This window comes from Epinephelus lanceolatus, chromosome 21, assembly GCF_041903045.1.
Source record: "Epinephelus lanceolatus isolate andai-2023 chromosome 21, ASM4190304v1, whole genome shotgun sequence".
NCBI classification, from domain to species: domain Eukaryota; kingdom Metazoa; phylum Chordata; class Actinopteri; order Perciformes; family Serranidae; genus Epinephelus; species Epinephelus lanceolatus.
This window is the reverse complement of record NC_135754.1, coordinates 9544560-9559160: the sequence shown is the minus strand read 5'-3', so window position 1 is coordinate 9559160 and position 14601 is coordinate 9544560. Positions and strand designations below refer to the sequence as shown.

Sequence of the window (14601 nt, the reverse complement as noted above, 5' to 3'; positions counted from 1 at the left end):
AGAGAGTATCTGAATAATTGAATATTCAGCAGTGACAGTCATTTCGCTCCTCTTAGATGTGTTTACCTTCTTTGAGTTCATCCACAAATTTAAATTTGAAGGGACACTTTTTACACTCTTCTGGATCTTTCTTCTCTCCTGTCTTCCAGGCCCAACACTGGACGCAACTCCTCGTAGCCTCGCACACGCCCAACTGGGCCTAGGTAGGACACACACATGCCCACATACACATCAAAAGGGGGTCGGGCAAGACGGTATTATAAACATTATTGGGTATGATATAAGGCACTCTGTGCAGTTGAAAAAGCAAAAACATGAATAGAAATTATGTTGCAGTTGACATATAGTATATAGTGGCGAGTCATTAATACATAGATTTAAACATTACATCTACACACCTGGAAATTTGACTCACAGGTTGCAGTCATTTCGATACCAGAGTCGGGACACTGACAGCGGCCACACAAGCATTTACCTCGCCCGTTGCAGACACCCTGGTAAAGATACAGACACAGTCAGGCACCTACTGACATGATAACGTAATGTACAAACAAAAACTGTTGGGTCTACTCACGCCATTATTATCCAGACAGGTCAGGTTGCTCTTGGGACACTCGCAGGCATCTCCCTCCCAGCCCGAAGTGCACGCACACTGACCCATAACGCAAGAGCCACGTTCTGATCAGAGAAGAAAGATTTGCCTGTGTTATTGCCACACTAAGTTGTGGGTGTGTGTGTGTTCGTGTGTGTTTGTCACATTGGAGTTGACCTCAAGAACATCTTCAATGTGACATTGAAGTTGACCTTTGATCTTTTTGATATAAAATGTCATTACTTCAACCTTTTATTCTATTAGACATTTGTGTGAAAATATGTAATAATTAGCACATGCTGTCTTACATCATCGCAAAAAAACTGAGGCCACAGTGACCTTGACCTTTGACTCCAAAGGTCATCATTGAGTCCAAGTGGATGTTTGTGCCAAATTTTGAAGGAATTCCCTCAAGGCGTTTTTGAGATAGCGCATCAGAATGGGATAGAAGGGCATACAGATGTACAGACAAAAGGACAGAGGGAAAACCTTAAAACATAAAGTCTCTGGCTTAGGCTATTGCCAGCATGGAGGTATAAATATAAAAAACAAAGCTGCATGATTCAAACTTTATTTGAACAGTTTTTAAACTTGACACTGATTGGTAAAGTTATATTGCTTATCAAATTACCAACGTGTCACCTGGTGATTAGTTTAAAGATGTTTAGGGAAAAAATGAATGAGAGGACACATTACAAATTAGTGTTTCTCCGATGCTGTTTGACATGGGCTGGAGATGGGCTGCTAATCCAGCACCTGCTATTGTGTGCTCACATTTTTTTGTGGATAACTTAAGATCCAGATGTTAAGGAGGTTTTTACCGTGAGACAAATTATTTGCAGAAGTCTCTTCCTCTCCACAACAAATGCAGCCGGTGATTAAAACCAGTATAAACACTGAATAAAGTTGTTTCACTTTAAAAAAAACAGCATTTTTCTGACGCTCTTGTGGCAGTGGGGCTTCTAACTACAGTGGTCAACAGGCCCAACAGGTTATGGCCCTATCTAGAGCCAGTGTTTGGTTTGTCTGTTTTGGGCTACTGTAGGAACGTGGCAGGGCAACATGGCTATGTCTGTGGATGAGGACCCGCTCCCTATGCAGATATAAACGGCTCATTCTGAGGTAACGAAAACACGATTCTGATTTTCAGGAGATTATGCACAAAAGAAAACATACTTGTTATGTTATATTCCATGTCTGCCAATATATCCCCCTAAATCCTACACACTGGAGCTTTAAACAAAACACTGGCAGCTCTATGTTTAGTAGGGTGATTTTTTTTTTCTTACCATTGCAGAGGAAGCCTCCAAATCTTGGACACTGAGTCTTGTCGTACTGACAGTAAGGTCCTTCAAACTGTTCTGGGTTATGGCACACACAGGTTCCACACACCAGGCAGTCCCCACGGCCTGAGCAAGGCTCCTTCATGCCCGGACCTATACACTGGCTGTTGTCATTAGACGAAGTACTCGCTGAGCAGTTACAGAATGTACCCACCCTGAAGAAGACACGGAAAAAACAAAGAGAAAAACAAACAAATTGAACCTGGAGCAGTCCAGCAGTTGGTTGAGGAGCTATAACCCAGGTGACAATATAGTGTTTTATTATTCTTTTTAAGAATTAATAATGAAAGTCTCACCAGTCATCATAGCACTCACACCTCCCACACACCAGGTCTCCGTTGCCATAACACCTGGGTGCCTTTGGGGTGACGAACTGGAGAAAAAGATAAAAGAGACATTAGGATGAATATATCATAACAACGTGTGAGGAAATGACTTCATCTCAGCTTTTTGTGCACTTTGATGTTAAACCATGCGTCTACCTGCTCGCATTCGCAGGTTGGACACAGAACTGAGGCCTTAATGTTGAGGGCAGCGTTAAAGGTTGTAGGTTTTACTCTCATTGTCCCCTCTTTTTCTTCTTTAGTCCTCTGACAGACAGGCTGCTCATCAATCATTCGCTGGGCTTTGACCAGCATCTTGAATTTCCCCTGGAGACCGCACACACACACACACAAACACAGTGTTAGGGCACGTGTGCACACTTCGCATTTAGCTGCATGAGTCCTAACATTAACAGGGTTAGACCAACAAATTACGACAATATTGGACTTCATGACAAAAAACAAATAGCCTGTAAAAGCTGACATAAAAAACAAAACAATTTTAGTCATAATTGCCCAGCAATTTGTGTAAACTAATAACTCATTTGATGGTGGCAATGTAAAAACCAGAAATAAACCAGAGTTACTGCCTCACGGTTGTATGCTTCTGCGAACCAGTCAAGTTACAGTTTACATCCATGTCTGTTCAGACTCATATGTAGCCATGACAGTTAACAATGCTTCAAATATCGAAACTGCTGCAAAGAAGCTATTCTAAATTCTAAAACATGGATGCTTCACACACATCAACACAGAACATCCACACAATAAGCACAGTTTCAAGGTGGACATCCAAGATAATAGTCACCAATTCAGTATCATTGAATAACAACCACAAAAGTGTTTCTGCAGAACATTATGATGTTACAGTGAAGTTAACCTGTGACTTTTTGGATATAAAATGTCTTCACTCCATCATTTTAACCTATTAGAAATCTGTGTAAAAATTTGGTCAAGTTATTGCCTTAAACATGTTTTTTGAAGTTGCAACGACCTTTGACATTTGACCATCGAAATCTTGTCAGTTTATTATTTGAATAGAAAGGGAGGTTTGTGCCAAATTTGAAAATAAATTTGCTCTACATGTTCTTAGGATAAGGCATTTACATGAATGGGACAGAGGGACAGAAGGACATACGGACAGACAGACTGACAGATGGATAGATGGACAGATAACCTGAAAACATAATGCCTCTGGCTGTGCTATCACTGATGCAGAGGTACAAAAAAACCTAAATATGACCCCAAATTACAGAGATGTCACACTGGACTAATATTATCCCTTGACTTCTGAGTTTGGCGAAATGTGGTGGGTAATTTGTGCTGGAATTTTTACCTAACAAATTACGGACATCTTAAATTTGTAAGCCACAGACGACCTCCTCAGTAATTATAAATCACCAGAGTTCTCCATGTAATACAGCTCTGTGTAAACAGGGTTATAGACAAGTATTCAAATTTTGGTGATAGACTGAATCCCTGGAATCAAAATGACTAAATTAGAGGAAACATTCAATTTGCATTCTACATTTCTCTGAATTCAACACTATTTTAGAGCAGTTGTACCTGATAATGTTTACATATTTAGTAGAGTGAGAAGGAGAGATAGTACAAATCTATAGATGCTTACAATGCCAGGATGTACTTGAGGTATTTGCTTTTTGTTTTTGTTAGATTTCCGTTTGATCGGTTTGGTGAGATAGCCTCTTTTTTGGTTAATGATTAGAATAACTTTTATTTTTCCTGTGTAACTGATTAAAGCGTGCCTTAGATAAATGTTGCAGTACTGTAAGAGGATATTTTTTATAATGGATATGATGTGATAACAGAGATGGTTGTTGTGTAATAGTTGTGGATGAATAAGAGGATGAAGAGAGGAAATGGAAACTGTGCTGTGATGTAGGATTTGCCTCATTTTTTAACTTATTTCATTATTTATTATCTTTCCTTTTCCGATATGAATGCATAATGGACAGAAATAGGGAGTAAAATGCACAGAGTTGTAATTCTCATCCTGAAAATCCTAGTATTGCCAATAAAAAATATATTTAAGGAATTACAAGAATTAATATACTGGTTGTCAGCACAAATGATCTATCTAAGTAAGGACTATCAGCTTAAAAAATGTGATCTTCTAAATCCATGTATGTTTCTGTGTTTTACAAGATGTTTCCATCTTGTTTTTCTTCTTACTATTGATCCAGGGTCGAGATTAAAGTCCTTGAAATCTGAATAGACTCCATTGGACAAGTACTGTGCCTCGAAAGCCTTGGGCTTGTCCTCTGTACGGATGCTCATCTTAGAACGGATACTCTGTAAGGACATATTAGACATTCAGTAAAAAGAAGTTTCCACAGCTGGTTGACTAAATTGTCTACAGAGTGCCAGCAATTGCAAAAAGACAAAAAACATCCTCTAGCACCTGGCAACTTTCAGAGAAGGTGAAGTTTTACCTTGAAGGCAGCCTCCATGACCTGCAGGATATTGGATGAGTCTTCTTGCAGCAGACCGACCTCAGCAATGGGGAAATACGTTTGCAGTTTCTACACAGAGGAGGACACACAACACAAACAGTAGATCCATCACCTAAACTCTGACCCTACACTTGACACCATGTTTTCAGAAGATAACATCGATGAAAGCTGAACGACTAAAGCCCACAAACCTTGTAGTAGGTGTAGGAGTGGTTGGTGACAGCAAAGATGGGAATGATATTGTGTTTGCCCAGCACACGGACCAATGTGGGTATTGAAGGGTAATCCTGATTTGTAGCGTTTTTATATTTGCCGTCCTTGATGTGGCAGAGCTCGTCATTGCGCTTCAGGATGCCTGACAGCACGTTAGCACCGTCAGATTCGTAGTGGAAGGCTGACTCAGTGGAGAACACCAGGAGATGCGTTGCGAGGTCACGCCAGCCAATCTCATCCTAGAATAAGAATAACAATAAAATGGGGAAGTATTGCATTGAGCAAAAGTGCAAATTATTGCTTACGAACTCAACATTTCATTTCAAAACTTATACGTGTTGATGTTTAACAGAGAATTAAAAGGTCTTTATTCTGAGAAAGATATGGGGGTCATTTTTGGTGCCTGGGATTTAAACTCACAGGTGTCTGGTCACAAGTCTATTTCTGCCACCTAAATTTAAGCAGAGCAACATCTGTTTCGTATTTAGAATTGTGACTAACCCCACAAACTGCAGCCTGTAATATGGCATCAAAACCTCCCTCAGGAGCATCAAGGTTGCCAGATATTGTTTCGTTTTGGAGCTCAGAGTTGAAGAACGGCACGTTGGGGGTCAGCTTGATGACATTTTGGAAAGAGAATGGAGGGTCGCTGTTGGGCCAAGGCTTTCTAAGTCTGACAAGGTGGAGAGAGGATGGAGAACATAGAAGAGAGAAAGAGAAAATTGTTTATTTAGATTAAACTACTGTTTGCATGTGCTAAACTCTCTTCAGTGCATTCATGCCTCGCTTACTTTTCAGGTCTCATGTCAGTCTGGGGCTCGATCACTTTGTCCACAAACTTTCCAAACCCAATGGTGGGGTCGTTTGACAATTCTTTAACCAATTGACCTACAGGAAATACATTGATCATCAGTATCACCGCATCAACTTACTCGACAATCATCACAACACTGGCTTTGCCAAAAAAAAGAAAAGATGCTCACCCAGCTTTGTGCCCATTCTCTTCAAGTTGTCCAAATCGTCAGCCATGGAGTTGGAGAAGTCCATAAGAATATAAAGGTCCAGAGGGCCTTTGGTTGGCGCAAACACTTCCACATCCAGCAGCTTCTCCTCTCCTGGCAGAAGCTTCATTCTCAGCTGCTGTGGAGACACTTGAGAATGCGCAAGCGCTGTGTTGATTGATTGACTCTGAGCAGTGAGCAGGGCAATAAAGAAAGGAGCAAAAAACAGGGGGAAAGTTATAATTTCATTGTTTTTGGATTAAAACAACAAACATTTAAGACTTAAAACGGTGGAATGATTGGAAGAGAAATGAGAGTGATGAAAACTTACTTTTTCTATCTTCATATAACCTGCAGCTGTGATAATAGCCGCAGAACTGCAGCCATGGGCAATTATATTCTGGTGCAGGTCACAGCGAGGGCCAATAAAGGTCTAAGCAAACAGGAAGTTTGATTAGGGAGTTCTGCTTCTTTGACAATAACTTGCAGAAAATGTTAAAACACAAAACCTCTAGAATTTTAGGACATTAGCACCAGGGCAAAGTACATAGCTACCATCAAACACTCAAAATACTAATTAAGTATGCTAAAAAAGGGCAGCGTTTCTCTCCAAGAAATGCAACAGCCCTAAAGTTTTATCTCTGGATTGACAGATTTGAATCCAATACGCCTGCTCTCACCTCCTCAGAGCAGTAGGCACAGTCCTTCCCAGACTGCAGGCATACTGAACAGTTCTCGTCCCTGGCATCGAAGCAGTAGTTGGCTGTAGGGGAGGGGGAGAGCAGAGGGAGATCGGGAGGAGAGAGTGTCAGGAAGAGTCAGAGTCACAGAGAGGCAACAAAGTAAGACTCAAACCCATGAAGCATAGCTCTAATACCTGTGGTAATACTAAACAGACTTTGGCACATCTTATTTCTACCAGTAGTGTTTTAAATATAACCAGTGCTGAAAGCAACGGCTCCATAATGGCGATAGAGGCTACTATTTGCATACACAATTAAATGGTCAATACATTCCTTGTAGGGAAATAAATGATGAGTTATGACTTATACTTTCCTCACCTTCAGCACAATAGCAGTTCAACAGGACGGCTAGTAGCCCGAGTCCCACTGACAGATGTAACGTCCATCTCCCCATCTCCTTCCTGCAAGAGAAACACAAACAAATACATTCATATATGCACATGTACGGTACAACTAAAATCCACTGTTACAGAGAGAAAGAGGGAAAAAAGGCAGAGAGAAAGACTTTTCTTTCTGGTGATTGATGTCTCTGCAGACTAAGGTGTAACTTGAACCACCTGTACTTTCCCTCAGCCAAGCCCTGGAGAAAGGGAACAGGCCCAAACACCCCTCTTACCTTCACCTCAGTTTGTGAAAAGAGCTGCTTACTGAGAGCGATGATGCCTGAGAGACACTCTGTATTTTCAGAAAATAACACGACAATCAGCCTTTTTCAACAATAACTGAATCATTCTCCTTCTTTACCTCAGTGTGGACATAGTTAGTGACCAACATAACATTTTGAAGGGTCTGTTTACCCATATTATGTACAGCATGTAATTCTCAGTTACTTCTCGCGGTATCTAGCCATGTGGATAGTTTTAGTGCTCAAGTTAGGGTTGAGGCGGTGAACTGGTTTTATGGTAAACTGTGGTATGAAAATTGACAGTTATTGCACCGTGTACATTTGCTTATCTGCAGTATTGAAAAATCAATGACAAACAAACAGAGAATCTCATCTAAATTTTGTTTTCCTTCAAAAGGAACATCGTTCCATTAAAAAATTATTTGAAGTTTCAATGATAAAGTATTTGTTAAGGCAAAAAAACTTGTATTTTCATTCCTTTATGGGTCACTGTAACTGATAATAAATAATATCCTATACTACCTTAGCTGAACTTTGGAGATATTTTTTGAGATTTCTGCCTACACCCCAAAACAATGGAGGTAAATGGAAATTCAGCTGTTTGTTGAAAACGCTGTCAACAGATTTCTTTAAGCTACTTTCAGCAAAAGAAAGAGTCAATTTGAAAACTGTTGTCATTAAGGTCCATTGATCACGCAGCAATGGGGCCTCTGAAAATCCATTTACTTCCATCATATTTGGATGGAAGCATACATTTTAAAGATAAACATTTCAAAACCTGGGAAAATAAAATGTCTAGATATTTGTTGTGTTTTTCGGGTGTGGAGGGGGTCCCATTTTCAAATTATAATATGACCATGCCCTTTATATCTGGATACAGGTGGCCAGTGCATTTCATCCTGTTTTAAATTGGTGTACCATCTGCTTTTCTCATATAGCTAATTTCAGATAGAGACCAAAGAGCGTGTTGAGGCATGATAAAATATGATAGAGGATCACAACAGGAAGGGACCAATACAGGGTGGGACCTGGAAATATTCCAGGCAGCATGCTGTGCAGACTCTCCACGATAAACCACTTCATAATTTCATGCTGGAATCTCGGATAGAGAACAATCTAATAGACAGGAAGCTTCAGAAATTATCTCCGCCAAAGACGGGAGGTGGCGAGTGAACAAAGGGCACTATGTGGCCCGAAATGTCTCAGTAATTGTCTCAGTGGGCAGATAACAGAATATGTGCCGCCACAGTGCACAAAAAAATGAGGATTTGTGCTCTGAAGACTCACAACTCCAAGAAGGAATTTCTCCTTGAGGCGAGAGAATGACCTGCCCGAGTTAAAAACACAGCCTGAAAACACATGGGAAAGGCACCTTAGCACCTTGCTGTGAACTTGAGCTGAGTACAGGTGTGTGTGTGTGTGCTTGTGTGTGTGAGTTCATGCAATGCGGTGTCACATAAATCAGTGGCCGAGATGTGTCAGGGGAAAAAAACAGAACAGACCAGCTCCTATCTTCCAAACCTGACCATCAGTCACGGAACATGAGCTGTGAAGAGAAAAAGCACTTTGTGTTTTCCCTCCTTCTCAGACAAAACCATAGGCACGCAGGCGTTTATGACACTGACAATAAGCTGGGAGACACAAATTACAGTTTCAAAGAGACAGAAAATAGAACTGAGTCATTCATGCTGCTTTTCTTTGGGTCTGAATGACTCCGTGGCACAAAAAGAGGGGACATTTTTGCTGAGTTCAAAGCTATAGTCCTTGTCCATACAGACAACAACATGCCTGTCAGGTGAACATATAACCACTGGGTGGTGGAGCTGACCCCTGCCATGACATCATCCATTAGGGGTGTGGGTCTTTAGGAACAGGTGTAGGGGTCATGCTCAGGGACCTGGCTTTGAAGTAAGCTAAATCACAACAACACACACCTGGAAATTCCAAGCCTCAAGACATTACGTCTAAGTCAGTACACGGCTGCAAACTTGCTTATATAAACACTGTTTCTCTACTGTTTGCTCTGGTCTAGGTTTTTTCACCTGCGTTGCATTGTAGTCTGTGCTTTGATGTGGGCAACAATGCAGAAAAGAATAAAAAAAAAGATTCCAGGGAAAATAAGTTCTAAGCTAAATCTGTCCAGAGCTCAGTCTTGCAATTCTAAAGCCACATGGTGAGATATACAGTTACACAACACACACTTTACAGCCACCTTGCTTAAATATAAACCAGCAGAATAATGAGTAAATTCTGAGAGGCTGAGACGGACACATTTAAGGTGAAGGGCATTGGAAACAATGGAGCACTTAGGAAATGTATGACTGGATACAAAGAGATTACTGATCAAACAAACCTCTTATTGCGCTCTCGCCCAGTCCAAGTCCAAAAGTCCAACAATAAATAAGAAAAAAAAAAGCTAATTCCTTGTTGCTTTTTTGACCCAAAGAGTTTAGGAAAAGTTTGTATCCACCTCTGAAAAGAAAAAACAACTTCTTCTCCAAGTCCGTGTGTCCAAGTTCAAAGTTTCAAAAAGAAAAGACGGACAGACCTCAAGATTTTCTTGTCTGTCTTCTTGTTTCTGCCTTCCTGTACAGTCTGGTCTAGTAAAATATTGACTGATTTGCCCTTAAACTCAGCTGAATCGAGTGTGTGTCTCCGCGTGTGTGCAAGAGTTGTTAAGTGTGTACGGGAGAGAGATAGGACAGTGAGACTCAGAGCAACTGAGTGAATATGACTGTGTGTGCTGTGACTTGATCCCTCCTTTAGCTTCTGCGCACACGCACACCCACACCCACACACTCACACACACACTCTCCCTTCCTTCTCCAGGTGAGCAGCTGTGACGGAGAGGGTTAACTCCCTTCCTGTGGCTCTATCTCTTCCCCACCCTGTTAGAAGTTAAAAGCTCCACACCTCTGTGTGTCAAGGCCCCCTCCCTGCTGCATTCCACCCCAACAGGAGTTCACCTGTGTGGGCATGAGAGTGGGAAGGCTGGCCCCTCCTTCCATGGCCTCCTCCCAGGCTCTTGGGAGTGGCGCACAGAGCAGAACAGTGCCTGCAGGCTATGGGAAACGGCTTTGTGACTCCTGTGTTTACACAATCGTGTGCTCATACTAACGGGCACATTTTCTACTTGACAAATCTTTAATATGAATATTATGATTGCCACATAAATTTTATCCTTTTTCCGGAGGTAAAGCCACTTCCTTCACTCTGTAGAAGATGTGGAGTGCCAAATTGGGAATCAGCATTCCTGAACAGACAGACCAGCATGGCACAGTGACCCTGACACTCAATCCCAGTGTTCACTGTGTTTAATTGTGTTTCTACAGCCTTTTACAAAGGAGCTTACAAAGCTAGAATGGACCAGATTGCTGAGACCTTTCTACAACTAAAGATCCATGGGTTTAAATATCCTCTCACCATTTAGAGTGCAACAAGTTCTTCATCCTTTACAATGGAACAGGTCATTTGTCATTGCCTTACAAACCAACTCATTAAAAAAGCTTTCCAAAAAGACTATTATGTTATAAATGAAATGAGCGTTTTGTCACCACTGTAGTTAAAGGAACAGTTTGTCAACAACCAACGCACTCAGGGCAGCTTACACATCGTATGTGGACGTGGAAAGTCCATGACCAAGCACGTCAATATGTGACAAGGTCGGAGTGAGAATGTGTTGTTTCCATCCATATGTACTGCAAATTTTACCGAAATTTACAAAATCGGCAAAAGAAAATGCACATTTATGCCCTTTTCCATCCACTATTGTTATGCAATTATTAGGGGTAAGCTCATCGAGATAAGTCGCAGGTGGCGCCAATTGTTCAAGGAGGGGTCACTGCAGAAGAGGGTGCAATGAGATGACGTGATCAAAAGCGCACCAGTCAAACTCATGACACAAGGAATTTTTGATGTTACCAGTCAGGGGTTTTTTTACGCATAAATTGAAAATGTGCATTAAAACATGTAGCTGGAAACACACGTGGTATAAAAATTCAGTTGATGTGATACACACATTAAATGTTTAGCATGTATAGCATGAGAAATGTTACAAAATAAGCCTAAAACCAACATTCTTTCTTCTCAATCACATTTGTCTCAACAGAGTTTTGTTGGTGAATCATTTGTGGTTTCCCCCTGGCATTGATAACTGCTCTTGTGAAACCTCGTGGATACATCCACAGTATGAGTGTACTGCAAAGATATTCTGGCCTTCTTGACACTCAGTTACATTTTCTCGACTTGTTAGGGCTGTTACTCATAGTTATGCAGATGATACACAGATGTACATTTCTTCATCAATCACCAGAAGTATCAGACTGGTAATAAATTGGTTCAGTGCATTGATTATATATACCAGTGGACACAGAGACACAGGTTATAACCATTAAATGATCAGACTGATTTAAATTTGTTTCACACTGCTTCCTGTAGGTAATCAGCTTTTTTAATCTCACCTTTTCCTGTAACTGTAACCTTAATCATTTTTTATTAGATAAATTTGTTGCAATCTTGAGGAAAGTAGTAGGAGTTCCAGAGTCTGTCAGTGGTTGCGATATTGCTTAATTTCTCTGGAAAGTTCTCTACTCTTTTCTCCAGCAGACCACACATCTGGTGTTAAAGGTTATTCTCAATCACTGTGGCTGCACTACGCCCTATCACATACCTTATGACTGGACTCACACAGACTCAGATCATGGTGAACCTGTGACACAGATCTGGGATTCTAGGAGTTAACATGACTCAGAGGAGAAAACAGCCCTTTTCTCTTCACTGTACATACCACACTGGGCAATCTGAACAGGGACATACGCAGTCACGCTCCTAGCAACCAGATCTGGTTTGATACAATGACTAACTTCTTTCGAGGGGAACAAAAACCCTGCAGAAACACCCCCCCCCACCCCCCCCCCCCACCTGGCTTTCTTGGCTGACACTTTGGCAGTGATGCCAGTCTAAACAGCCCTTTCACATGCTGGAGGAGGAGCTGGAAGGGAGTGGCCCACCTTCTCTATCATTTCTCTAATTTGTGCAAGGGTTCCCTGAATGCCAGAAATAACTTTTCAGGCTCGATTTTTGAGCGTTCAGTAAACATGGGTAATGACACACGGCAGTTAATGAGGGGTTCCTCCCCAGATAGTCAAATATGACTGAATCCACAGTAAATCATATAAAATACAAAATATATGACAACATAGACAATGATGCCTGACACTGAAACCAAATTAAAAGCTCTCATTTCAATCATGAGTGACAGAGAATCGCCCTTAAAATAGCTGTTGCCAGTCCTCATTTAATTTTTAATTTTTTAATGTTGAAAACACGACAATGTGAATTCCAGGGCACTTTTTCAACATTTAAACTGTGACTGCTATAAAAAATTGATTTTTAAACTCAATAACCATATAGCAACCTTTCTGAACACTGTGTTGAATGAACTACTTTTCAATGTGGGACATCAGTGCATGTCAAAAATCCCTTGAGAGCATACATGAGACTACAGTGATCTCTTTCATTTAACTCCTTTTTGTACCAAACAGGGGCGGAGCCAGATGTTGTAAACATTCAGTGCTCAGCCCAAACCGAGGGGGCTACAGGGGCATGTTCCCCTAAGGGAGATTTTTTATCCATTTACAGGAGCTATACACACTATTTCTCAAGCCATCTGAGATGATGGAATATCTTAAAATCTGTACATCATTTGGGAAAAGCATTATTGTTGCCAAAAAATAATCCTGTAGAACCTACATCCTATTTGGTAAATGGACCTGCATTTGTATAGCGCCTTTACACTATGAGTGACAGTTAAACACATATTCATACACTGGTGCCTGAGGCTACTGTCCAAGGTGCCACCTGCTACTCAGTTTTTAACACACTCACACACCAATGGAACAGCCATCAGGAGTAATTTGGGGTTCAGTATCTTGTTCAAGGATGCTTTGACATGCGGAATAAAGGAGGTGGAGCTGGGTATCAAACCACTGATCTTCCAATTAGTAAATGACCCGCTCTACCTCCTGAGTCACGGCCACCCACCATTTGTGTCTAATTGTTCTCCAACTGTCATCGTCACTCTGAAAGCATAACACAACTAATGTTGAGAATAATTAGTTTTCACTCCTGTCACTTAAAAAGAAGCAAACATTGTTCAGTGTTACTATTTTTAACTTACATAATAACAAAGGCAGGGTTGGGAATTTGGCATTAACAGCAATACTACTCTTGAAACTATTATTTTAATATACTATGTTGGAGCAGAGTTCACAAAAAATGTTAAGATGCCAATTCTGCTACATTTGAATCCATCCCATTATAATCTGACCACAACAATGCCAGGTAAAGTTTGTTCTTCAGTAGTCCCAATTTAATATTTGGCCAACAGAAGAACAATTACTCAATTGTATTATATTTCTTTAAGGAATAACATAGTAAGAAACACAACATGGGCATATATTATTATCTGAATGACACAAAATTGAAGGTATTTTAAAAGCCTATAAGTTTCGGGGCTTTTACCTCTTTTTTTAATCTTTTATCATTATATTTTTAAACTTGTAGGTGTCTGATGGCACCTTGGGGTTGTGGGAAAGCGCAGTTTTGTTTCCATGTACTCTGTATGTGGAAGTGACAATAAAGTTGAACTTGACTTGAGTTAGGACTATTTATATTTTTTTATTCAACTAAACAGCTATTGTCTACACTACTCTACTTTAAGTATAAAGTGCAATTATATTGCCATTGACCACCTGAAAGTCCTCAGTGGACCATAGAAACCTACACACACACACACACACACACACATTAGAACAGTACAGTAAGGACTAGCAGGTGTCACATATTTTGCATTTATCTCATTAATTATCTGTCCCATGCATAATTACCGCAAGACGTCACTTACTGTAAACAAGATGTCGTCGTGATGACCTGGATTCATTAGCAGAAGAGACGGTCGACACACAGGCTGCTGGGAACTAAAACAATCCAAAAAAGAGGAGCTGTATAAGTTTTAGGATACAGTGTGAAAGCCTGAGAAGAATGTCTCCACTGTCAGCTACCCTTCGCTCACTTTAAACTGAGCTCAGTCTGTGCCCAGCTCCCCGCCAATTTACATGACAAAAACTGCACTTTTTGGATCAGTGAGTTCATTCAGCTCCTATAATGGCGTCTCACTTTTTTTTCTTCCAACAATAAATCTGCCACAGTGAGACCGCAGGCTACCGCACACAGGACACCAGCGACATTTCAGCCTCAAGTGAAACATTTTCAAAGTGTCACACGAGA

The 14601-nt window shown here is 40.8% G+C and overlaps 1 protein-coding gene across 3 annotated transcripts in view; it reads right to left on the bottom strand.

The window, feature by feature from the left end:
- Positions 1–14357, bottom strand: part of itgb4 (integrin, beta 4) — a 30169-nt gene extending 15812 nt beyond the window's left edge. For 2 of the 3 annotated variants that reach the window (XM_033611519.2, XM_033611520.2), the window contains exons 1-16: positions 9668–10054; positions 7008–7090; positions 6627–6709; positions 6278–6379; positions 5929–6133; positions 5737–5833; positions 5447–5618; positions 4924–5184; positions 4712–4801; positions 4452–4571; positions 2418–2585; positions 2232–2308; positions 1882–2090; positions 575–678; positions 399–494; positions 67–199 (exon numbers count right to left, since the gene is read on the bottom strand). In XM_033611519.2, the coding sequence (XP_033467410.2) occupies positions 67–199; positions 399–494; positions 575–678; positions 1882–2090; positions 2232–2308; positions 2418–2585; positions 4452–4571; positions 4712–4801; positions 4924–5184; positions 5447–5618; positions 5737–5833; positions 5929–6133; positions 6278–6379; positions 6627–6709; positions 7008–7083 (1993 nt within the window). In that variant the 5' untranslated portion in view covers positions 7084–7090; positions 9668–10054. Of the gene's footprint in view, positions 1–66; positions 200–398; positions 495–574; positions 679–1881; positions 2091–2231; positions 2309–2417; positions 2586–4451; positions 4572–4711; positions 4802–4923; positions 5185–5446; positions 5619–5736; positions 5834–5928; positions 6134–6277; positions 6380–6626; positions 6710–7007; positions 7091–9667; positions 10055–14218 lie in introns of those variants that run through there. The other variant, XM_033611517.2, reaches the window with a different exon arrangement.
- Between the last annotated feature and the right edge of the window lie 244 nt (positions 14358–14601).